At 39.4% G+C, this 27,427-nt stretch overlaps 1 protein-coding gene across 5 annotated transcripts in view; it reads right to left on the reverse strand.

The window, feature by feature from the left end:
* The window catches only part of LIMS1 (LIM zinc finger domain containing 1), a 148,100-nt gene that overhangs the window by 55,410 nt on the left and 65,263 nt on the right, over window positions 1–27,427 (reverse strand). The window contains exon 1 of one of the 5 annotated variants that reach the window (XM_029937056.1): window positions 8,360–8,824. The exons of 3 other annotated variants lie outside the window; for them this stretch is intronic. In XM_029937056.1, coding sequence (XP_029792916.1) covers window positions 8,360–8,466 — 107 coding nt within the window. In that variant the 5' untranslated portion in view covers window positions 8,467–8,824. Of the gene's footprint in view, window positions 1–8,359; window positions 8,887–27,427 lie in introns of those variants that run through there. One more of the 5 variants, XM_029937055.1, reaches the window with a different exon arrangement.

Raw genomic sequence — 27,427 nt, forward strand, 5'->3', positions numbered from 1 at the left:
CCTTATGACCCAGCAATAGCATTGCTAGGGATTTACCCAAGAGAGACAGAAATGCTGATGCATAGGAGCACATGTACCCCAATGTTCATAGCAGCAATGTCAACAATAGCCAAAACATGGAAGGAGCCTAAATGTCCATCACCTGACGAATGGATCAAGAAGATGTGGTATACATTCACGATGGAGTACTACATGGCAATGAGAGGGAATGACATATGGCTCTTTGTAGGAAAGTGGATGGACCTTGAGAGTGTCATGCTGAGTGAAGTAAGCCAGGCAGAGAAGGACAGAAACCATAGTTTGCACTCATAGGTCTAGCAGGAAAACAGGAGAGACCTAATGGAGAACCAGGAGGAGCGGAGGAGGGAGAGAGAGTTGGGGGGAGAGAGGGATGCAAAACTTGAGAGACGAATGCTGAGAATGAACTGAGGGTTGAAGGGGAAGGGGGAGGGGGGAAAAGAGGTGGTGGTGATGGTGGAGGGCACTTAAGGGGAAGAGCACTGGGTGTTGTATGGAAAACAATTTGACAATAAAATATTATGAAAAAAAAAAAAGAGTTGGACATTCAACCAACTGAGCCATCCAGGCACCCTGCAAAATATATCTTCTGTAAGAGAATACTCATGTTCAAAACTTGTTATTTTTTAAGTGCATGCATGTGTGAGTGAGTGTGTGTGTGTGTGTGTGTGTGTGTGAGTGGTGGTGTGTGAGTGTGTGTAAGAGTGTGAGCATGAGTGTTTTGAGTGTGTGTGAGAGTGACTACGTGTAAGTATGAGTGTGTGAGTGAGCGACTCTGTGTGTGTATGTGTGTGTAAGGGAGAGGGGCAGAGAGAATCTTAAGCAGACTCTGGGTGAAATCAAAGGTCAGCTGCTCAGAGTCACCCAGGCACCCCTCAAAGACTGTTTTATTTAATTTATTTATTTACTTTTTTTTTTTTAATTTATTTTAGAGAGAGAGACAGCATGAACAGGGGAGGGTCAGAGAGGGAGGGAGACACCGAATCTGAAGATAGGCTCCAGGCTCTGGGCTAGCTGTCAGCACAGAGCCCGACGCAGGGCTCGAACCCATAAACCGTGAGATCATGACCTGAGCCGAAGTGGACGTTTAACTGACTGAGCCACCCAGGCACCCCTCAAAGCCTGTTTTAATCACAGAATTAAACTGTGTGTCTCACAGACACACAATAAGTGGCTATGTTTTCAAAATACGTATTTTTATATGTAAATATATACAAAGCAAATAACATGGCTTCATTTTAACAGCGTCTATCCAAGTAATGCAAGTAAAGTGCAAGTATTAGTCAGCTGCTATTTTTTTGTTTTTATAAGTGATTTATACCTGGTACTTTAAGGTGTTGTGTGTATTTCAAACCAATAGGAAAGCAATTATAATGATTAGAATCTTAGCATTTCATTTTCATAGTAAATCATTCAGGAAAATTTATGGTTATGGACAAAAATTCACAAACTAATTTTGCTGGAGTCGAAGTTCATTCTTAAATGTCTCTCAGCTGTACACAGAAACAGAAAAGGAATCCTTATCTAAAGACTTTTCATTTCTTTTAATTATTCTATTCACTAAGATTGCTATTTTTAACTTCAGCATATACTCTCTAAACTATACAGAAATACTTTAGATGACAGAGAGGAAAATACATTCTTTGATAGAAAATAAGTCTCCCCAAACTACTGAAAAACAAAACGACCATGACCTTTTTGGTCAGGACACTGGTGGATGGAAGAGGTACCCCTAAGCCACTTTAGTTTCTCGTTTCTTCACTCATAAAATGAGGAATAGGTACTGGACAGTGAGGGCCTCCCAGGTGCTATGGTAGATGCTAGGAACGCAACGGAAACAAGGCCAGGCCTCTGGCTTTGGAGAGTCCTCTGTGAATGGCGAGGAGACAGGATAGGGACAGGTAAGTGAGCATGTTGAGGAGGGGTATGCCTGTAAAACCAATTATTACAGTATAAATACTTGTGGATTATACTATTTTAGAAACATCTGTGTAACTGAGATATAAGTGACACTGTGTAAGTTGGGGAAGCTAACCCAATCTGTTGGTTTGATACATTTGTATATTATGATACAATTGCTAAGGTAGCTTTAGCTAACATCTTTACCATGTCACATAGTTATAATTTCTTTTTTGTGTTGAAAACAGTTACAATCTAGTCTCTTAGAAATTCTGAAGTGTTTAATATGGTGTTGTCCACTATAATCATTATGTTGGCACTGGATATCCAGGACTTATTTATCTATCAGTTGCAAGTTTGTACCCTTAAAACGTGCTCCACACCCCTGTCCATAGGCCCCAGTAACGACCATTTTACTCTCTACTTTCACAAGGTGAGGTTTTTTTAGATTCCACATAAAAGTGATAGCATACAGTATTTGTGTATCCCTCTCTGACTTATTTCAGCATAATGCCCTCAAGGTGCATTCATGTTGTCACAAATGACAGGATTTCCTTCCTTTTTCATGGCTGAATAATATTCCAGTATAATGCCCCCCCACACACAGCATGTGTGTTTGTCTATATTACACTCTTAAACACGTATAAGAAAGCACCAGTTCCTTTAAAAAAAACCCAACACTAACAAACTGATACATCTTTCAGAGAAAAAAATATTTGTTATTAGCTATGTGATGTGTTCATTGTTAGGAAGGTTAAATATGTTCTTGTTGAACCATTAAATTGTAAGAACAGACAAAAATAGCAAAGCTAAAATTTTATCCCCCCTAATTGTCTCACAGACTATATTTCTCAAACTAAAATATGAACATCGGTTTTTCATCCAAAAGACAGGCAAAGAAATAAGCAAATTGCAAAACAGGTAAGCAAGGAAATGCACATCCTAAAATGACCTACTCCAACCTCAAGTGAACTCAGAATCAAGGACAGGAACTGGTTAATAAGGATGAATACCTTTTCCAACTTTAGGTTCTTCTTCCTGCCTTACTGAATTGTGAGTTAAAAAAAACAAACACCCCCCCCCCAAAATATGAAAATTCTTAATAGAGTGCCTAACCCATAACAAGGGCTCACCCAATGGGAATGTATCATTCATAACACATGATGAGTTTTCTACTCTCAAACCAAGTCAAGTACACTCCCACTACTATTTTTTTTAAGTTTTTATTTATTTATCTTGAGAGAGACAGAGACAGAGCAAGTGGGAAGGCGCAGAGAGAGGGAGAGAGAATCCCAAGCAGGCTCCTCACTGCAAGCACAGAGCCCAACGTGAGCCTCAAATTCATGAACTATGAGACCATGACCTGAGCCAAAATCAGGAGTCAGATGCTTAACTGACTGAGTCACCCTGTCACCCCAAGGACATTCCAACTACATAAAAGTGATTATGTCCTATATCTAAAAAGATATGAACTCAGAAGGTTTACTTAATAAGCAAAAAGTAAAGGTTACTTTGCACCTCCTCCTGTTCCTCTTGGCCAGTTCCATCATGAAAAGTGCAGAAAAGGGTAGCATTAAGAAGTTCTAACAAATTTTTACTGCTGCATCGAGTCAACTTCAAGTAGGGATACAAACTTTAAAGTATTTTTTCTTTATTCCCCCCACTCATTTCAAGGTTGACATAGCCCTGATTTTATCCAGGTACAACAAATCTAACTGGGAGTGGAGAGAGTAGGTGCCTAACTAAAGGAACAACAGGGAAAGACAGAAGGGTTTTGTATCTCAGCACTAGACCAAGGGCCTAAGGGCACTGTGGCCAGAAACTACTAGAGACAACCGTGCAAATAAGCTTGGCTGTCCTCCTGCAAAATTTCATTCACGAGGCTCAGTTGGTTGAGTGTGTGACTTCAGCTCAGGTTCCTGGATTTAAGCGTTACATGGAGCTTGCTGCTATTAGTGCAGAGCCTACTTCGGATCCAGTGTCTCCCTCTCTTTCTGCTCCTCCACTGCTCTCTCTTTATCAAAAATAAACATTAAAAAAATTTTTAATGTTATTTATTTTTGAGAGGCAGAGAGAGACAGAGCATGAGAGAGGGAGAGGTAGAGAGAGGGAGATACAGAATCCAGAGCAGGCTCCAGGCTCTGAGCTGTCAGCACAGAGCTCGATGCGGGGCTCGAACCCACGAGCTGTGAGATCATAACCTGAGCCAAAGCTGGATGCTTAATCAACTGAGCCACCCAAGTGCCCCTCGAAATACACATTAAAAAATTCATTTATTACATGAAATTTAAATTTCATGTAATTTTCAGTATGTCATGCAATATTCTTCTTTTAATTTTTCCAACCACTGAAAAATATAAAATCCACATGAGCCATACCAAAACAGGCAGTGGGCCAGATGTGGCCAATGTTTCTATGTAAACTATGTTTTGGACCCAGCCAGCAAAGACTTAACTTCTGAGGCGTCCCCAGTCAGTTTCTGACAGATCCTTTTACCTAAGAAAGAGCAAAAGTGACTGAGACTTTTAAAGTGTGTGTGTGTGTAGTGTTAGGTGTGTTTTTCATTCAGGTTTCCCCAAAAAACAAGGCGTCCGGGTACAACATAGTTTGAAGGATGGAATAAATAGCTAAGGCGTAAATATATAGGTAAGTGTATTATCTTAAATGTTTATTTTTGAGAGAGAAAGAATGCACATACATGCACTCAAGGGAGGGGCAGAGAGAAAGAAAGACAGAGAATCCCAAGCAGCCTCTGCACTGTCAGTGCAGAGCCCAAAATGGGCTCACACCCACAAACCATGAGATCATGACCTGAGCCAAAATCAAGAGTCGGGACACTCAACTGACTGAGCCACTCAGGTGCCGCAAGGGCATACCTTAGATATAATTTTTGAAAATCAAAAATTCCAAGGAAAAATGGGTGAATGCTCTTTAGAGGTGTGAAACTCAGAACAAGTTCTGAGTCCACTGACATAAAAGTGTGAACTATGTTGTGCTGAGAAGTCCATTGCTTAAATTTGAAAGTCATACCAGTTCTACCCAGGTCACGAGAACTGGACAGAAAGACAATCTGTATGTGTATACACAACCTTTCTGTAAAGTCTGGGTACAAATGAACACCCTGCTTTAACCAAATCCTTAACATTGAGCTTCATAAGGGAGAAAATTTTCCAATGGTTTCTTGGGCATGTTAGAATCTAGCCAAAATTAAGGGCATGCTCAAGAACTCAAGACAAAGGCCCACAGGATGCTTTCTACTGATAGTAACAACTACTATTTAAATAAGACAAATTGCCATAACATAACCCTCAAATGTAGAGGGAAATGGTCTATTGTACAAAGTATGCAAGAGGGTAAGTTTCTGATTAAAATTCATACTGCAAAATAAAAATCTATAAAGTCAGGGTCTTTCATATTGCCATTAACAAGTTCGAAGCCACGATTATTTTCATGTTTTTCACAGTCCTCCTTAAACATCTGTATTTTGTTTCAGAGCATAGTCTTTTATTTTAACTTACAAGAAAAATGTTTTCTGGCATGAGCCAGATAGTTTCTGATCATTCTGTTAGAGTTCTTAAACATGCCAAGAAAGTGAACAGGAAAGTGAGAAGGAATGTGAACAGGAATGGGTCTTGTGCAATACTGAGGGGGTGTGAGAAATGTTTGGTATTACGTGTACTCAAAGTCAAACAACTGCTTGCGTGAAGAGCACCTGTGGTCGCAGTCCATGTGCTAAAACCTTGGCGTGCCTTGAAGGGAAGAACTGTGTCTGATTCATCACTGCATCCTCATTTAGCAGAATAGGTACCTAATAAAAATTAGTTGAATAATGCATGAAAGCCATTAATCCTACACCACTATGCAGAATATAATAATGCCCCTGCCTCTGTAGGTTGGTGGTGAGGAATTTACAAGACAGTAAATGATGCTCAATAATGGCAGTTATTTTCATCCTCATCCTAAAGAGGAACAAACTGAGGTTCAACAAGATTACATAACTTGTCTGACAGAGTGGGGCTGAAATGGGTGTGTAATTTCAAAGTCCCTACCCTCCCTGATTCCTATTAGCTAAGAAACCTGATTTAATGCTAAAAATAGGCTTACTGTAATATTAGAAAAACAAACAACCCAACTCTCTAAATTGATTAAAAAAAAAGTCCATGGAAAAACAGACAATTGCCTACTTTTACTAGCTAAGCACTACACTCCTAAAATAAGGGAATAATAGGGATACCTAGGTGGCTCAGAGGGTTAAGCATCCGACTTTGGCTCAGGTCATGATCTCAGTTAGAGGGTTTGGGTTGAGCCCCACGTCGGGCTCTGTGCTGACAGATCAGAGCCTGGAGCCTGCTTCAGATTCTGGGTCTCCATTTCTCTGCACCTCCCCTGCTTACACTCTGTCTCTCTATATCTCACAAATAAACATTAAAATTTTTTTAAAATAAATAAAATAAGGAATAATAGTCATTCTCTCTGCAGCAAAGGACAGAGAAATCACAGATACCTTAGTCCCTTATTATCACCAGGGAACTACATCACCAGAATGGGTGGAAAAATATTTCCCCTTAACTCAACAAACAATATTTCTTAAGAATTATCCTTCCTCATTGGGGCACTGGGATGGCTCAGTTATGTTTGTAAGTGTCCCACTGTTGATTTTGGCTCAGATCTCATGGTCAAGATCTCACAGTGGTGAGATTGTGTCCTGTGTTGGGCTCTGGACTGGGCATGGAACCTGCTTAAATTCTCTCTCTCCCTCTGCCCATTCCCCATTTCTCTCAAGAAAAATATATTCTTCCTCCTTTGATTTACAGTCTAGACAAAAGAAAAATATCTAATGATTTCAAAGATCATTATAAAAATAACTACCTTCTTGAGCATAAGGGCAATTTTATTCGTGGGTACTTTTGCTACTGTCTGAAAAATAAATGAAATATGGTTGATCTCAAATAGTTTTACATATCTTAATTTTTTTTAATGAAATTCCTTAGGACCCTAAATCTTAGGTTAAAATAGTTTCTGGTAACTTTTCACTCTTGGCTCAAGAGTAGTTTGGAGTCTACCATAAATGTTGATTTCGGAGGACACTGCCAACAGCCTACCTGGTTAACAAGAGAGAGCTCAATATTTTCACTAAGCCTCATAAAATCTGTAGCAATTCAAACTCTGAAGGCTTAAATTCTATCTAATCCAATCAATTCAAAGTTGATACAATAAATGTACCTAAAAGATACCTGACATGGTAAGGAATAAAATCTAATAATATTAGCATCGAAATAGTCCTTTAATGCTACTATTCTCTTCAAAAGTTAACGAAAGAGTTAATAATTTTCAAGTAAATGTTTCCCTCCCAAAGTACAGTTCCCGTAGTAAATATAGCTGGCTATAAGATAATTACAAACTTACAAAAGTTTAAAAAAGAGTTCCTGACCATTTTTCCCTGTCAAATTTAAATATAGAATTTAAAATTCTATAATTTTAAATTTAACATAATTTAAATTTAATTTTAAAATTAAAAATAGAATTTAAACTCTGAAAATGAAGTTATAGCAAAAAGAGAATACAAAGCATGTAAATATCCCTCTCACCATCTAGTTGAAATATTCAAATACTTAACTCATGAGTCCATTAACAACTTAGTACTATACAGTAAACATAATAAAAAGAAAAGGAAGTCTCTTTACTGCAGCCTCCTGTCAGCTCTAAAATAGGAACACTTCATCCCAGAAACAGAAAACCTTTCACAGTTAGCATAGTACTTTAACATATGCTTAATGTTGCAGGAACTTTTTAGAACCTAAAATTCTAAAAACAATTCTCAATACCTGTAACAAAAACTAAAATTAGAGCCAAATTAACTCTGAAAACAAACAAAACAAAACAAAACAAAACCCGAACCTTTTAGTTAAAATGGCCTTCAGATTTTTGATGACCTTCCTTCCTAGGTTACATTCAATAGTTTCTGCATTCCTTTGCTGAGTCCATTTCAATAACAAAGAATGTTCTATGAACACCCCCCAACCCCCACTCAAAACATCACAAACTAATCTGGCCACAGAAATTCAAAGGAAAACTCACAGAAACATGTTCTAATAAGCCAAAGCAATCTATCTTTAAACTAAGGGGGGAAAAATCAATTGTTTCCAATTTTAAATATTACTTTGATGATTACATAATTTTTAAAGACATCACAACAAGGCAATTTTGGGGACTGGCTAAAACAACTTACAGGATTTATGAAGAAATGGAAAAATGAGCTCTAGTTTTGCACAGTTCCAATCCAGCACAATCTGGGGACTGTGTTCAATCTTGAATTACAGACAGAGTGGTGCCAGTAGGCCCTCTTCAATGTGTATTCTCTACTGCTGCATCCACTGAGGCAGGAATCTCGCCGCAATCACTGGGTGTCTTGACCTCCAGCCAACCATGACTTTGCACTCACCTTAGCTCTTCCTCCGGTAACCCATTTAGTCTCACACTATCGGGGCGATCTCGTCTTCTCCGGTAGAGACCTGAGTGGGACAGCTCTTTAAGCTGTAATGCTGTCATACTTCCCTCTACACATTAGTTACTGACAGTCTGAAGTATTTATGCTGAGCAGCATGGCTGCCAGGGCTCAGAGCGAGCGAGCAGGTCTCTTGCCGGGACTTCAGCACACCTGACCAGAGTTGGAAACCTCCAGGCGAGCCAGGCTACGCACAGCTTCCTGTTTCTCTGCTGGTACACACCCTCCTCTGCAAGGCCTGGCCTGCCTTATCTCTGGGCCTTGCACCTTGTGTGTGCTGGGGGAAAGGGGTGGAGGTGTCAGGGACCTGGGTTGCTCAAGTGTTTACTAATAAGTAAAGTTTAATTGTTATGAATAACCACACCAAATCCTTTATAAATCTTTCCAGCATCATTCTGAATTTAAATTAGGCTAAAAAGTTCCAGTAAGGTAATGACTAAAGAAGGGTCCAGCCCTATTTTATTTGCCAGGAAATGCACAAAGACTCCACAAACAGCTGTCAGTTTAAAGAAGTGCCTGGTCATCAAGAGCTCTTTGGCATATTTTCCTTTAAAAAAAAAAAGGCACAATTGTGAGGGAAGCAGTGCAATTCCTCCCTTTCCCCATCCTATTTGAAATTCTCTTTAAAAAGGAAGTGTCTTTTTCCCCTAGATATTACTCAAAAATTCATAACTAAAAAGAGCATGGTTTCTTCTATCAACCTTCATTCAATGATTTTCTAAATCTGTAACTACCTATTCAAACAATTCCCTCTCATCAAATGTGTACCTCAATGCAATCAACACTATCAACCTAAAGATGTTTTGGATGCCTATATGCAGCCCCAGTAGTTAGTTGCGCATTTGATACCAGATGGTGACAAACCTAGAAAGGGGCTCTGTTTTAGTGTGTGGGGGGAACAGGTGAGTGTTTGCAAGAGGGCTTTGCAGATAACGGAGGACAGATAACACGGAGCAAGTCTTTACAGTCACAGCTCCAAATGATGTTAGTGCAATCGCATGCAGGAATCTAGCTACCAGTTCTGACTCAGTTCCACTCAGTATACAACACTGTCTCACAGACACGGGCTAGATCCTTGGCAACTTCTTAGCCAATAGTTTGACTTCATGGTTTCAGTAGTTTCTCCTTGAGTAATCTGTATCAACCTCCTTCCCTTCTAGAATCCCCTTGATAAGAGCATAGAGAAAAGTCTCTGAAACTTCTTTTTGCATCAAGAGTTAAAGAATTACCATTATTTCCCTAAAAGTATCAATATAATAAATATAAACATTATGGTGCCCACAAGGAAAGGGGGGGTCTATATCTTACTCCATCACTCAGGACACACAGATGCTAGCTCCCTTTAGGGCCACCGTTTGTCACCCTGGCTCCACCATCCCAGTGGAAAACAGACAACTTACAGCTGCCATCAAAACGTAACATACATTTAATTAATTTTTTAATGTTTATTTTTGAGAGAAAAAAGAGACTGTGAGAAGGGGAGGGACAGAGAAAGGGAGACAGAATCTGAAGAAGGCTCCAGACTCTGAGCTGTCAGCACTGGGCCTGACGCAGGGCTTGAATTCAAGAACCACCTGATCATGACCTGAGCCGAAGTTGGACACTCAACCGACTGAGCCACCCAGGTGCCACAAAAATGTAACATACATTTCTTTTTTTTGAGAGACAGAGACAGCATGAGCAGGGGAGGGGCAGAGAAAGAGAGGAAGGAGAGAGAGAATCTTAAGCAGGCTCCACGCTGTCCGCATAGAGACAGACACAGGGCTCAAACCCACAAAGTGTGAGGTCATGACCCAAGATGAAACGAAGGGGCAGACACTTAACTGACTGAGTCACCCAGGTGCCCCGTAACACACACTTTTAAAGATCCAAGGACAAAATTACTAATTTTGTTGTAACACTAGATTTAAATAGTCATAAAACATGTGAAAAGAATCAAGTGATATCAAGAGAGTGATATCTCCTTCTTTTTGGAAGGAAACACACATACAAAAAGGGTAATACTGGGGGCTTCTGGGGAACTTGCAAACAGCAGCAGAAGAGAGCCTGTCATCAAGTTCTGTTCTGACTTTGAATATTCTGCCTACTCAAAAATAAATTAAATATAATTTAGAAGATTTACATATTACAAGATTTTGTACCAAGATTTTGTACAAAGCCCTGGGATCCTACTGAGACCTAAAATACAGAAAAGGTTAATGTTTACAATAACAGAAACATAATATTAGGATTCCTACAGTGTCTACTTCTCACATTTTTGTCAAGACAGGTGTGAAAAACAATGAGAAACAACCACCAATCCTCAGTTTCTTTTCACTCTAGGCATCACTCTAGATACTCGATGAATAAAATACAAATTAATTTTATATTCACTATAAACACAGTGACCTTGACATTGTTTTTTCTTTTTTCAAGTTTTTATTTAAATTCCATTTAGTTAACATACAGTGTAATATTACTTTCAAGAAAGCTCAACATTAAATAGAACTTGTGTCTATAGAAAGATATAAATAACTGTTTGATTTTTAAAAGAGCTTTAAAAACAGTAATGCAGCACGCAGACCAGGAAAAAGTGCTTGGCAGCCACTAAACGTTAACAAGACAGGAAACCCCCAACTGCGTAGGACGAATCCTGTATTTGAGGAGTCTAAGGTTAAAAGGATGTGACTAGAAAACAAAAAGTTCCCAAGCTATATAATAAACAAACTGAGATAATTCTTGCTCTCTGAATTTAAAATGGTTGTAATGAGGGTTACCTGGGTGGCTCAGTTAGTTAAATATCGGACTTCGGCTCGGGTCATGATCTTACAGAGCCCCTCATCCAGCTCTCTGCGGTCAGCACAGAGCCTGATTCGGATCCTCTGTCCCCCATCCCACTCTGGCGATCCTCCCCCACATTCTCTCTCTCTCTCCCCCCAAAAATAAATAAGCGTTTTAAAAATTTTATAAAATGGTTGTAATGACAAATAGTAATTTTAGTAAATCAATGCTTAAGGTCTAACGAAATTGTCACAACTGAGTAAAACTAAGTTCTGGTGCTTAAGGTAAAGCTCTCTCACATTGTCCCTAGCACCCCTTCGGGTGTGCTCTGAGATTTTACTGAGCTATAAGTAGAACCAGGGTCAGGATACACAGGCACGGCTGAGAACCTGCACAACTTCTGAAGTTCACAAATGCCACAAAACACACCAGCGACCAAGCAGCTTACTCGGCAGCGAGATTATCAACTCCTCTCCTCACAACGGTGCTCCTGAACTTCAGCACCAAGGGAGGGAGAGCACGCCCCTGGAACACACAAGGGGGTGACAGAAAAAGTGGACTCGTGCATGTCTTCATCTTTTTTTTGTTAACTTCGTACTTTTCCATAGAAACAGAGATCTCACTCGTGGCCTATGTTGACAGCACAGAGGGAAGCCTGTGCAGTGTACTTTCTGTGGGTCTCTATACAGGGAAATAGTTCATTGTGCACTCCCAACAATCTCTGAGGCCAATGCACATACTCTTCTCTCTTGCTCCTACAGAGCATCACTCACCTAGGATTATGCCTCTTCTCAGAGGCTTCCAGGCATGAGGTGCTCACCATCAGGCAGAACTCCAGAACTCCGCCGGGCTTTTCTCAGCCTCCATGCCCACTGGCTGTCAGGGAGCAAAAGCTCACAACAGTCGTTAAGGTGAGCATCTTTTATCCCACTTCCACTATAGTACGGTTGGTCTGTGAACCTGATTACAACTTTTACTCATTTTTCTCAAACTGTTGGGTTCTCTTTGAATCTGTACTTTGACTCCTGGCATAATTACATTCCTATTCCAGTTTAACATCATCAGAATAGCTGATTATCTTTTATAAATTTAAGCCCTTTATTGAGATGACTAAATACAAAGTTCTACAGAGCATCACATAAGTCCTGTTTTGCCAGGCTAACATCTAACCCAGTGGTTTTTCACCTTTCAGAGGGTTGGAAATCGACTCTCAGAAAATGCATGTAAGCACAAAGTTTTATAATCATTTCAGGAAGTTGACAGATTTCTTCAGAAGCCAACAGATTGACTTTACCTTGGATCTTTTGATTCGCACTGACCTTCCCCTTCTCTGAAAACCTGCAACACCATAGTGTAGGACGTTGGATCTCATTTGTTCAATTAGTAATTTTCACTCAGTGTCCTGCACTGGGCTAGACACTGTTTCAGAAGAGTTCCTTTGTCTCTCATTAATTCTCTGAACCAATCTTTCTTCCACTGATCTTACTTTCTTTCAATTTATCCTCCAAATTTCAAAGTGCTCTTTAAAAAAAAATTTTTGTTTATTTATTTTTGAAAGGGAGAGTGAGCAGGGGAGGGGCAGACAGAGAGGAAGAAAGAGAATCCCAAGGAGGCTCTGTGCTGTCAGTGCAGAACTGGACATGGGGCTGGAGCTCATGAACCTCTGAGCCGAAATCCAGTTAGACGCTTAACCGACTGTGCTATCTAGGTGCCCTGTCAAAATGCTCTTTTAAAATATCATGTATTGATCTCGCTGAAAAACTCCTGAATGGCTCACTGCTATGGAGCATCAAATGAGCCTGCTGAGACGGTGCCTCCCCACACCTACGCCAAACTCCAGGAAGTTCCCATGACAGGCTTCACTTCCTCTCACCTCCTGGCCTTTCTACATGGAGCATCATAAGACTAGAAGATGGACCAACTCCTAATCGTCCCACTAGGACTCCGTGTAAGGATCATCACTTATAAGAAACATTTCCAAAGTTCCCTTTCTGTTGCTCCCAGGGCACCTTCCCCCGGCCACTGTGCTTTGTCATCATAATCACACAGCCGCACAGTAGGTTGTTTCTCTACCTGCCTCTCCTCTTTGGCATAACAAGTCTATGAGGGTAGTAATATACCTAATTTACAACTGTGTCCACAAGACCAGATACATGGTAGACGTTTGCATTATTTAAATAAGTTCTTGGTTTAGTGGTTCAACCAATTGATTCTGAGAGCCTAATCACTTTACAATGCCACTAGTGAGATTTGGAACTTTTTCTTTCTTTTTTTTTTTTTTTTTGCATTTGACACTCAAATTACCTAAATGAGCCTTTTAAAAGGACCATCTAGTCCATAGTTTTGCAAAAATTTACTTTCTTGGTGAGACTGTAAAAAGTCAAAAGCTTTATAGAGTTGAACAGTATCTCCCACAGTATAACCACTTTCCATTTAGGATTAGAATTTTAAAAATTTAGCCTAGATTTTTACCTATACTGACATGGTCTAGTTTTTTTAAGTTGAAGTATAATTCACATACAGTGTTTTATTAGGTTTGGGCATAGAATATAATGAGTCAACAATTCTATACACTACTCAGGGCTCATGACGATATATACTTTTATGACAGTTCAGTTTTTAGTGTACTTGGTCCAAGTACTCCTTCAGGCACGAAAGGGTAAAGAAACCTAGGTAAACATCAAACTTCTAAAACTGATCATTAGTGTTACTGAACTGTCAATCTTTCTCCTACCCAGGAGACACCCACAAACCGGATTCCATGGCAGAGTTAGAGTTAAGCGGGCCTCATTAGCAGTACCTTTTGTACTAGCTACTAAGAGCCTGTAAGTTGCTCGAACAGCCATACATTTCCAGGTCATTTATTTCCTTGTGTAACATATAATAAGAGAAGAATTTTATGTTTTGCAACTAACTTTGAACCTAATGAAAATTAATCCTTTCTGAAGTTTTATCTTATGAATAATCATTTACAGGGGAAAGCAAACTCTCTCTTGTAAAGCAAGAGTATCACCCTTTCTCACTATGTGTAACATATTAATCTCCTAAATATTTATCAGCCACGCTATCTCTCTAAATGAGACCTCTCAAGAGTGCTCTGGGCTATCAATACACAGGAAGAACCCAGCGTTAAAAACAGATCTGCTGCTTAAGAAAACTCTGACATGCCATCATGAGTAGGCCCAAAATGAAATTAACCAGTGGAAAGAATATGGGAAGGCAGAATAAACTGAAAAAAACCAGACCAGAGTCAGAAAAAAATCCCCCAAAATACGGTCCCGTTCATAAGGAGATGACATTGCAACAAGTCTACCTCAGCGGACAGGCAGACCTGTCATCAGAAGCCTGGGAGAACTTCAGTGAATTCTGTGTCAGAGACACACGACCACAACATGAGGTCATCTGTAGTACTTTGTTAGACAATTAAAGAATGTTCTCAAAAGATGCTGTCAAAATATGGTAAATTTGGGGCGCCTGGGTGGCTCAGTCGGTTAAGCGTCTGACTTCGGCTCAGGTCATGATCTCACAGTTTGTGGGTTTGAGCTCCGTGTCAGGCTCTGTGCTGACTGCTAGCTCAGAGCCTGGAGCCTGTCTTCAGATCCTATGACTCCTTCTCTCTCTAATGTTCCCCTGTTCATGCTCTCTCTCTCTCTCTCAAAAATAAATAAAAACATTAAAAAAACTATTTTTAAAAAATATGGTAAATTTTATTTCCAAAGAAATTTGAAATAAAATTTCAAGTAACTTATCCCATCCAAGTTTTAAAGGGCTGAATACAGGGTAAGTCAGTGCAAGGGTATAAGAAGGAAACCAGAAATACTCCACATTTGGCAGCTTTTTTGCTATCCTTGGCATATAAGCACACAGGAAGCCATTTTACTACCAAAGTCTTCAATATTTCCATTTAGAAACAGAAGAAAACAAATCAGATGAGATCCGTGGTCTTCTCCCTAGATTAAAAGAACTTGGATTTTAAGAAAGGACCCAAGTAACATGATGTGTCAATGTTGACTAAGCTCTGACATAGCACACTTTATTCTGATCACTGTATTAGTGAGAAATTCCATTCTTAAGTAAATTAGGAACACAAGGGTTAGGATTTATACATCAGCTCTTCAGAAAACATTTCCTGGAGGCCTAACATATCCAGATCCTCAGAGTAGAACAGAGGCAGGAACAGAGGAGAAAGACACTGAGCATCTTTGAACTTTTTTAAATTGCTGTTCCTCTGCACACTTTCTCTTTTGGTCAAAAGAACTGCTCCAAAAGTAAGATCTAATGAGAATATAAAATGCCATGAAAAGGCATACTGATCATCCCAGGCCCAAAACAAACCTGCTGCAAAACCAGAGAACCCTCCTCAACAGAGTCCTTGAGACCATAGGGAAGGAACAAGGAAGTAGATGTCATGAAAAATAAGCCACAATACCTGCCCTGCCCCAGTGTAAGATCATTACAACAGTTAATACTGTCAACACATCAACTTTCACATCAAAACTGTTTTCACCAAGTTCTTAAAATATTTCCAGGTTCTGTATAAATTCTAATCTCAAAGGCAACAACATAAAAAAAAAAATCTGTGTTGCCTCATTTCTAATGTCAGTGTCATCTTTTCATTTACTGTTATTTTTTTCTCCCCAGCTCAGATAAAAGTTCAATTCCATGACAAAAGTAGAATTTAAAATTTTAAGAAAGCTCTAAAGACAAAATTATTTCAATGAAGACAGTATTTCCTGCATAGTTTTACCATTCAAGAGTGAAAATGACAATTACCTGATACAAAAAAGTATTCATGATATAGTGCTGTGTGAAAAAAGATCACAGGACACTGTCCACTGCTTCCATTTTACATGAAAAGACCACATATGTGTACATCACGTATGTATGCATACCCACACATCGAAAACACCTCAGAGTCTGGAAGAATATATACCTAAAATATCTCTGGTTGGCAGTATATGAAAAGATTCAAAATTATTTTTTCTTGTGGATTATCTATATTTTCTAAGTGTTCCACAATGGAAAAATATAGTTCTATCTAATAAGGAACCAAAAATTTAAATGCTTGAAGTAACGAAGAAAAAAATTAAACTAAGATGCATTATTCCATCTTCCAGGGCATTTCTAATCAAGTCAGGAAGAAAGGACACCTCAGAAACCCTCAGTATATATACTCACATATTGATGCATCCTCTAGAGTGAGTTGGATTTGAGTGGGGATCTGCAGTACAGAAGAGGATTTGGGGAGAAGGAAGTGGAGAACACTCCAGGTGGAGGAAACATCAGTGCAATGTGACTGAGAGAGATATGTCAAGGGGAAAATGAGACTGGCAGAGCAGTGGGCCTTCCAAGCCAGGACCACAGCTTTCAAGGTATCATGAAAAAAGATGGAAAGCCATGTGCAGAGGTTCTCACTGCCCCAGTGTAAGATGAGCAGCTGGAGCTGCTCATGAGAAAGAGAAAGGGGACAGGCACAGACAACATTACAACAGGACTGATGGGCAGGGCTCAGCAAAAGGGCAAAGAAGAGTGTGCTGTGACCACCCCAATGCAGTCATTGCACATTGAGAGAGTCCCGAATGTGTGGCAAGTCTTGCTCTAAGTACCAGGGACCCAGTGTCCTTGCAGGGCTTGCAGTCTACTGCTGGTACTAGTACTAACCATATAATCATACAAATACAGATTTAAAAACATTTTAAGGGGCGCCTGGGTGGCTCGTCGGCTAAGCTCAGGTCAGATCTCACATTCGTGGGTTCGAGCCCCGCGTCAGGCTCTGTGCTGACCACTAGCTCAGAGCCTGGAGCCTGCTTCCGGTTCTGTGTCTCCTTCTCTCTCTGCCCCTCCCCCTCTCATGCTCTGTCTCTCTCTGTATCAAAAATAAATAAAAACATTAAAAAAAAACATTTCAAATGATAGACGAATAGAGCACCATGAGAATGCTTATAGCACAGAGTGGGCAGGGATGGCAGGGAAACATTTCCTGAAACAAACATAAGATCTAATATCCCAAAAGCTCAAAAGATGAGGAGTCACTAAAGGCAAGAGGGCCCAAGGTGTGGGGAGCATTTATGGAAGCAGGGCCAGTTGACACAGAGACCCAGGGCCAGGAGGAAAAGAAACCCCACCTCGTGGCTAAGAGGAAGTTCTGGCAGATGAGGTAACAGACAGGCAATGGCATGTTTCAAAGGGCCTTGCATTTAACCGAAGAGTGAAGGGAAGCCACCATACTGTTAAACCTGGGACTGACACGATCAAATCTGTTCCACAAAGGTTGCTCTCACTATGGCATGTGAGGAGGGTGGATTTTAAAGAGCAAGTGGGGATAAGCATGGAGGCAGTGCAGGGAAGAGATAACAGCCTGAGCTCCAGTGGTATGAGAGGACTTTAGGAGGTGATGGAGAGGCCAGGGCAGGAGCGGCAATGTACTAGCACTGACACTCTCAACACCTCCCCACATTCTGTTAGTGACAAAGCAGTAACACTGACCTGGAGAAATACAGCCTGAGCAGTCTCTCATGTTCCTTTAATCTTGTTCACAGAGAGGCAGGCATTTTAAACCTACTTTGAATCTGATAAAATAGTTTTAAAATCATGTTTGCAAAACAAAAAGCTCGGACACAAAAATGTTCACCTCACATTACTGCAAAGCTCAAAGTCTCCCAGCCCTCTAATGTGGTGAGTCATTACTAACAGCAGTAGGGCTTGAGGGCCTGCCACGCACACTCCATTCTGATTTCATTTTCATCTCAGTCCTATGAGGTGTGTATCATCACTCTTCCCATTTTGCAGATGAGGTTACAAAGTGTTTAACAGTTTAAGGCCTTTTAAAATATTTATTTAATTATTTATTATTTCTGAGAGAGAGAGAGAGAGAAAATCCATGTTCAGCATAGAGTCCCTTGTGGGGCTCCATCCCATGATACTGGGACCATGACCTGAGCCAAAATCAAGAGTTGGATGCTCAATGACTGAGCCACGTAGGCACCCTAGTAGTTAAACAACATAATCAATATAATCAATAAGAAATATAATGTGCATCCCAACCCAGGTCTACCTGACGCAAATATTCCTGTTTTAGACTACACTGTCTCTGGGCCCTCAAATGCTCCCTTCACAGATCACCAAAAGGTCATGCTGAACTAGAACTGTCCTTCAACACTGACAAATCTGACCCAGGAAGCTCCTGGAAAGCACAGGAACCTGACAGGCACAGAACACCGAGGCTAAGTCCCAGACTTAGATATAGCCAGACCAGAGATAGCCATCCCACATTTTCCATCCCTGAAAATGAGAAGTAGTCATGTTCTAGATGAATACTGTGAATGGGCAATCTGAGGATTTGGAAGGAGACTTATGGGGCACTTCTGTACAATCCCCGTTAATACACATCTTCTTCCTCGGCTAATTTTCTCCCACTGGTCTGGAAGTAAAGGCCAGTGAAAGAAAGGAGTCAAACTGGTAGTCTCAAATTTAACTGAACTCCTGGATTCTTTTGAGTTCTGCAGGTCAAAAGTGCCAATGCTACCTTATTTCCTTGCAGAGGACATGTGATGACTCAATGTTTCCATCAGTTCTGGTAAAAACGGCAAAAGTTCTAATGAACACAGGTTTCCTCTATCAGAGCAAGTCTGCTGGAACCACGCACACTGTTACATGGCAACAAGGGAGGCTCTGGAAGCAACGGAGACAACAGAGCAACATTAGGAGGGTGTGGGTGTAGGAAGAGGCCCTGAGAATGTGACCAAACCCATTTCAACTCCTTTGAGATCATGTCACTCCACAAACAAATGTTAGAGTTTAAGCCAGACAAACCACCTGCTTCTGGTACCTTAGAAAGGAGGCTATTCCAAAGCACAAACCAATCACTACATGAGAATAAAAAGAAAGAAAGAACTATGCAGTTTTAGTCCTCATTCCTGATATTAAGAAATCCCTGTCAAGGGAAAAAAGCTAACTCCTTAAGCCATATTTGATTTGTCTACACATACTAGAGAAAGATGTTCTACTGAATAAAAATTCTTAAGATAGAGGTGAAATATCTAAAACTTACTGAGATCCATATCACACAAAACAAAGGAACTCATCTCTTAGCAAATGCTCCTTTCCCCCACCAGGGGACCCAGCTTCTTCCCTGATATTCACTACGATATAGGAAATAATACCTTTGTTAAGAGCTATGTTTACTGAGTGCTTACTATGTGTCAGGCATGCTCTGCATGCATTTATCAAATTTATTTTCTGCAGTGATCCAATAAAATAAGTAATATTATTATTCACATTCTAAAAATGCTGAAACTGTGGTAGCAGTCTAAGTAATCTGTCCAAGATCATATAGCTTTTATGTGATTAAGAATTTGAAACCTTATTCTTGGTTTTAATCATGCTTTTAACCATTATAATGTGCTGCCCCCTAGCCAGAAAACAGTTATTCTTCTCAACAGTAGAAGAGAGCTTATGATCAAAAATTACTTTAAAATTCAACCAAGGCTAATAAACACATGTAGTATCCTGGACAGGATGCTGAAACAGGCAAAAAGACACTATGAAGGTACTGTAAGATCTTACCAAGAGAGGAAATTGGGTAAGGGGCATCGACTCTCTCTATCTTTGCAACTTTCCCATAAATCTAACACTATTCTAAAAGTTTATTTAAAAATTCAAAACTGTAATTCACATGAAAAGAGAACTAGTATCTTCAAAATAAGAAAGAAAAATGGAGAAGGGGTTTTCCTCTAAATTAAAAGAAATTTAAGAGACATAACAATCAAACGTATTATTAAAGATGGCCTTTGTTTAACCTGGCTCAAACAAACCAAATTTAAAGAAATATTCCTAGGATAGATGTAAAATTTGATCAGGGACTGGGCATTGGTTGATGTCAAAGAATTTATCACTCATTTAGTTAGATGTAATAATAGCATGTGTTTGTATTATTATCAGAGACTAATTCTGAAGTATATGGAGATTGAATGACCTAATGTCTGGGATTTGCTTTTAAATAGTTAAGTAAATTAAGAGAGAAAAAAGACCCCAATAGCCAAAGCAATCTTGAGAAAGAAAAACAAAGCTGATTTCAAACTATACCACAAAGCTACAGTAATCAAAACAGTATGGTACTGGCATAAAAACAGATACATAGTTTAATGGAACAGAATAGAGAGCCCAGAAATAAACCCATGCATTTATGGTCAGTTAATTCATGACAAAGGAGCCAAGAACATACAATGGGGAAAGGACAGTCTCCTCAGTAAATGGCGCTGAGAGAACTGAACATTTACATGCAAAGAATGGCACTGGATCACTCTCTTATACACCCCCTCACACACACACACACACACACACACACAAACTCAAAACGGATTAAAGACTTAAACATAAGACCTAAAACCATAAAATTCCTAGAAGTAAACATAGGCACTAAGCTCTCTCATATCATCTTTGCAATGATTAAAAAATTTTTTTAATGTTTATTTATTTTTGAGACAGAGAGAGACAGAGCATGGGCAGGGGAGGGGCAGAGAGAGAGGGAGACACAGAATCTGAAGTAGGTTTCAGTCTCTGAGTTGTCAGGACAGCGCCTGACATGGGGCTTGAACTCACAAACTGTGAGACCATGACCTGAGCTGAAGTTGAATGCTTAACTGACTGCCACCCAGGAGCCCCATGCAATGATTTTTTAAAATTTGAAACCCAAAGTCAAAGGCATGAGAAACAAAAGTAATCTGAAAAGCTTCTGCACAGCAAAAAAACCATCAACAAAATGAAAGGGCACCCTACTGAATGGGCGAAAATACTTGGAAACCATATATCTCAGAGGTTTAATACTCAAAACATAAGAACATGATCACACAAGTCAACAGCAAATAAAACAATCTGATTTAAAAATAGGCGGTGGCAGAGGCGGCGGGGGGGTGGGGTGCGAAATGGTTCACCTTGGTGGCTCTGTTGGTTAAGCAACTGACTTTGGCTCATGTCTCAGGATTTGTGGGTTCAAGCCCTGCATTGGGCTCCATACTGATAGCTCGGAGCCTAAAGCCTGTTTCAGATTCTATGTCTCCCCTCCCCACTCTCTACCCCTTCCCTGCTCATGCTCTGTCTCTCAAAAATAAGTAAATGTTAATTTTTTTTTCAAAAATAAATAAATAAAAATAGACAGAGGATCTAGACATTTTTCCAAAGAAGACATACAGATGGTCCAACAGTGCTACTCATCATCAGAGAAATGCAAATCAAAACCACAGTGAAATACTATATTACACCAGTTAGAATGGCAGCTACTAACAAAAAAAAATAAGAAATAATGAGTGCTGACAAAGATATGGAGAAAATGGAACTCTTGTGCACTGGTGGTGGGAATGTAAATTGGTACAGCCACTGTGGAAAACCATATGGAGGTTCCTCAAAAACTTAAAGACAGAACTACCATATGATCTAGCGATTCTACTTCTGGGGACTTATCTGAAGGAAACACAAACACTAACACTTAAGAAGACCTCTGCACCCCCATGCTTACTGCAGCTTTATTTACGAAAGCCAAGGCATGAAGCCAACCTAACTGTTCATAAGGGAAGAATAAATAAAATATAATTTATATACATATCCATATATTCATTATTTTAATGTTTATTTATTTTTGAGAGAGAGAGAGACACAGAGTGTGAGTGGGGAGGGTCAGAGAGAGAGGGAGACACAGAATCAGAAGCAGGCTGCAGGCTCTGAGCTGTCAGCACAGACCCAACGCAGGGCTTGAATCCACGAACTGTGAGATCATGACCTAAGCTGAAGTCGGCTGCTTAACTGACTGAGCCACCCAGGTGCCCCCATATATTCATGTATATACACACACAATGGAATATCATTCAGCCACAAAAAAGAATGAAATCTTGCTATTTGCAACAACATGGAAGGACCTTAAGGGCATTATGCTAAATGGAATAAGTCAGATAGGGAAAGACAAATATCGTATGATTTCACTTATATATGGAATCTAAAACAAAAGCAAAAACAAAAAAACCAACATATAGATATAAAGAACAGATTGGTGGTTGCCAGAAGTGGGAACTGGGGGTAGGCAAAATTGGTGAAGGCGGTCAAAATGCACAAACTTCCAGTTATAAAACAAATCATGGGAGGGACACTTGGGTGGCGCAGTCCAACTTCAGCTCTGGTCATGGTCTCACTCTACTCATGAGTTTGAGCCCCCTGTCAGGCTCTGTGCTGACATCTCAGAGCCTGGAGCCTGCTTTGGATTCTGTGCCTCCCTCTCTCTCTCTGACTCTCCCCTGCTTGTGTTCTCTCTCCCTCTCTAAAAAAACACATTAAAAATATATTTTTAATAAAAAAATCATGGGGATGTAACATACAGCATGGTGACTGTAGTTAATAATACTGCACTATATATTTGAAAGTTGCTAAGAGTAGATCTTAACATCCTCATTATAAGAAAAAAGTTTTTTAACTATCTTAATGGATGTTTAGACTTACTGTAGTCATCATTTCATAGTATATAAATATCAAATCATTATACTGTACACTTGAAACTAATGTATGCCAATCATATCTCAATTAAAAAAGAGAAAACAAGGATTTATGAAGCAAATATGGTAAATGAGTATATGGAGGTTCATTTCTTCCATTTTTATATCAGAAAATCTTCACACTAAAATTATTTTAACTTAAAACAAAATTCAACCCTTGGGGATGAAAACTACCTTCAAGTCAAAACATAATACCCTGACAGGCACAGGGAAAGAGGAGAAAAGAATTTTGTAGTTAGAGAAGAAAGAAACAGAACAAAGGTGCAGAATGGTGGCAGGCTGACCCAGAGAACAGTGGGCAGCCTCATTTTGTGAAAAGAGTACAAGCAGAGGAGTGGGAGACAAGGCATCAACACAGGGCCTGTCAATGCCAGCCTAGGAAATTTATGTGACATGTGATAAAAGGTCACAAATGGTTTGGATTCAGGGTGAAGAGGGTTACAGGCCTGGATAGATCTATCTGTGAACAACCAGCTGGGCAGCAAGATGTGTCATGGCGAGGAGGGAAAGAGAAAGCTCCAAAATGGAGGTGGAGCCTTCATGACTTGTCAGGTGAAAAGAAAGGTTGGTGAGAAAAAACAAAACAAACAAGAAAAGCATGTACACTTAAACAGGACATTCTTTTGCAAACACCTAGCCAGACAATGCCCCAAACAAGACCACTTCAAACCTTAGCACTTCAAATCATCTGCCCAGTCTCCTTCCCCATCGCTCTTGTGGGTAACCTTGCCTACCTTAGAGAAAACAGAAGTCATCTGAAAGAAGCCTCCTCAACTATCTACAAGCCCTGTTTCACTCTACTTCTCTCAAGATGACTTCTGGTTTCAGCAGAATTTAATAAATGGCACAAAATAATCCTGATTCTACATTATTGTCATCTTGTTGTAGTGCTAATGATAATGATGTTTATGGTGTTAATGCTCTACGAACTATCTCATGTAATGGTCACCACACCCTGTAACACAAGTGCTATCCCTATTTTGCTGAAGTAGAAAACCAAGCTCTATACTTAGCAAGTGACAGCACTGGAATCTAAACAGGTACACAAGGTCCCCAGCTCCCTAATCTGTAATCACGGTACTGTATTGTCTCTCTAAACATCTATCATTAAGAAAAAAGATGTAAAAGTTGTGATCTCTTTAATGGAATACTATATAGCTACAAAGGAAAAGGAATTCACTAAAGCTACATAAATCCATATGAATTAATCTAGAAAATAATGTTAAGTCAAAACTCTAAGTTTCATAATAACACAAATAGTATACAAAATATACAATCTAAAACAGAAGAAATAATCTCATGCACTGTTAAGAATATATTAAATGTGTAACAAAAGTATAAAGACACAGAAGTAATACAAATTTAGGAACATGGTTTCCACATGGAGGAAACATGGAGGGAGGATAACTGAAACAGGAAAGTGTATCAAGAAATTTCAACAATATGTTTTTTAAATTATTTTTTATTTTTTGATGTTTTTTAATTTTTTATTTAAGTTTATTTATTTGAGAGAGAAAGAGAGCATGTGTGTGCGTGTGTATGCACGCGCATGCACACACATGCATGTGAGGGAGGGGCAGAAAGAGAGGGAGAAAGAGGGAATCTCAAGAAGGCTCCCACTATCATTGCAGAGCTCGATTCGGGGCTTGAACTCACCAACCATGAGATCATGACCTGAGCCAAAATCAAGGGTTGGATGCTTAATTAATGATCTGAGCCACGCAGGTGCCCTTCAACTATATTTGTGTTTTCTTTGTGATATGTGATTAGGCATTTGAAGCCTCCTTCTACTAAATCCTACACCATCTTCTTTTTTATTCTTCTTCTTTTTCTTTTTTAATGAAAAAAGAAGCTTGAAACAGAGCAGACATTCTTTTACAGCATGTTGGGAAGTCCACAGTATTCAAAGCACTGCTTCTGCCATCATGTGGCTCCTAAAGATATTACATGAACACAATTTTCAGAAAATGAAAGTTTAAAAAGAGGCATTGTTAATTCTCAGGTATAAGATCATATGGATGTAACCCACAGAGAAGCCTGAGTAAGCCACCCACTTGATATATAACCATTATTAAAAACCCATCTTACCACTTCTAAATAATAACAAAAGCAGAAAACATTATGCAAGGTGCCAGAGAGTAACACCACATCTTACACCATTGACAAAAATTAACTTGAAATGGATTAAGGACTTATATGTAAGACCTGTAACTGTAAAACTCATAGGAGAAAATGTAGCAGAAAAGCAACTTGACATCAGTCTTGATAGTGACTTTTTTTTTGATAAGTCACCAATAGCACAAGCGACAAAAGCAAAAATCAGTTAAGTGGGACTGTATCAAACTAAAATACATCAAACTAAAAACCTCCTATGCAGCAGCAGAAGCAATCAACAAAATGAAAAGGTAACCTACAGAATGGAAGAAAATATTTCCAAACCATGCATCTAAGAACAGGTCAATATCCAAAATTTATAAGGAACTCATACAACTCAATAGCCAAAACACAAAAAACCTGACTAAAAAAATGAGCAGAGGCCATGAACAGATTATCCAAAGATGAAAAATAGCCAACAAATTCATGAAATGTGCTCAACATCACTAATAACCGGGGAAACACAAAACAAAACCACAAGGAAATATCACCTCATGTTTCTTAGAACGGCTAGCATCAAAAAGAGAAGCGTTAAGTATTGGTAAGGATGTGGAGAAAAGGAAACCCTTGTGTACTGTTGGTGGGAATGTAAATTGGTGCAGCCACTGTGGAACAGTATGGAAGTTCCTCAAAAAATTGAAAACAGAAATAGCATATGATCCATCAATCCCACTTCTGTGTATATATTTGAAGGAAATGAAATCACTATCTCAAAAAGATATCTTCCTTACCTTCTTTTCTGCAGCATCATTCACAATAGTTAAGACATGGAAACAACCTAAGTGTCCATCGACTGATACAAATGGATTAAGAATTGCATACATATACAATGTAATATTATTTAGCCTACAAAAAAGGAAATCCTGCCATTTTCAACCCTATGGATGGACCTTGAGAGTATTCTGCTAAGTGAAATAAATCAGAGAAACACAAATACTGTATTGATCTCACTTTTATGTGGAATCTAAAAACACATAGAAATGAAGAGTAGGATGGTGCGTGCCAAGGGCTGAGGGGTGGGGGAAATGGGGAGATGTTGATTCTAGAGTGAAAACTAGCAGGTAGAAGATGAGTAAGGTTTGGGTATGTAATACACAGCATGACTATCATAGTTAAAAATACATACTGCAAGTTGCTATGACAGTAGTTTTAATGTTCTCACCATAACGTCAACAAAATTGTGATTGTACGAAGTGATGGCTGTGTTAACTAACCTTATCACAGTAAACATTTCTCAATGCATATAGATGTCTTAAATTACCACACTGTAAACCTAAAAACTGCACAGTGTTATATGCCAATCATATCTCAATAAGCCTAGAAAAATAAAAATTACAAAAACCATTTTGGTAGGAAACAGACTCAGAAGACGACAAGTATGAGAGAGTTATTGGATATCAACTGTTTAAGAAAAAAGGATCAATATAAGACACATTAGAGACATGAAGATCAAATAGTCAAGATCAGCAGAAACAGAAACAAAGGGCTGGCTTTCAGATGCAATTTCCTTTATAGATAAATGAAGATCTAGACACAAACTTCAAAACCTAGAAGCAATTGAGCAGAAAGAACACAGTAAAAAGGAACCCTATCCATAGTATCTTCACTTAATTTCATACGTTAGAATTCAGTATTTAAATTTTTTTAATATTTATTTATTTTTGAGAGAGAGAGAGAAAAAGAGACAGAGACACACAGAGAGAGAGAGAGAGAGAGAACAAGTTGGGGTGGGGTATGCAGAGAGAGAGGGAATCACAGAATGCAAAGCAGGCTCCAGGCTGTCAGCACACAGCCTAATGAGGAGCTCAAACCCACAAACAGCGAGACCATGACCTGAGCCGAAGTTGGACACTCAAACGACTAAGCCACCCAGGTGCCCTTAGAATTTAGTATTTTTAATAGCAAATTTAATGAAAGATCAACATCTTTTCGGAATATCCAAGGTAAAAATAAACCTAAAAATTGTATCACAGTGAATCTTAACTAGTTAGAAACATGTGCCTGTGTAAAATTAATTGCCAAGCACTATATGGTAAAGGTATCAGACAACTGGCATATTTCACTATGTTCTATTAATCACAAGGGGAGGGGCTGAATATTGTACAGAAGTGCCCAATACGTCCTTTTGATCAAAGGCATCCCTGGTCACCTGGATGCCCAAACTAAACTCTTGAAGTCATCCTCAGCAACTTCTTTTTTACCAACCCATTCACCAAAAGCAGTTGATCTAATGCATAATATGTCATCTCTAGTTCTCTCTTCATTTATATTTACATGTCTCGGGCCCTTCCCATGATGTCCTGCACAGCCAGCTGATGACCCCATCCTTACTCTCCCTTCCTTAAGAGGCTGGGTTCAGAGTCAACTAGCCTTGAACTAAGATCCCAGCTTTGATAATTACTAGCTACTTTTTTTAAAGTTTATTTTTTTTATTTTGAGAGAGAGCACAGGAGTGGGAGAGGGGCAGAGAAAGAGGGAGAGAGAGAATCCCAAGAAGGCTCATGTGCCACCAGCACAGAACCTGATATGGGGCTTGAGCCCATGAAGACACAAG

Source organism: Suricata suricatta, chromosome 4, assembly GCF_006229205.1.
Source record: "Suricata suricatta isolate VVHF042 chromosome 4, meerkat_22Aug2017_6uvM2_HiC, whole genome shotgun sequence".
Taxonomy (NCBI): Eukaryota; Metazoa; Chordata; class Mammalia; order Carnivora; family Herpestidae; genus Suricata; species Suricata suricatta.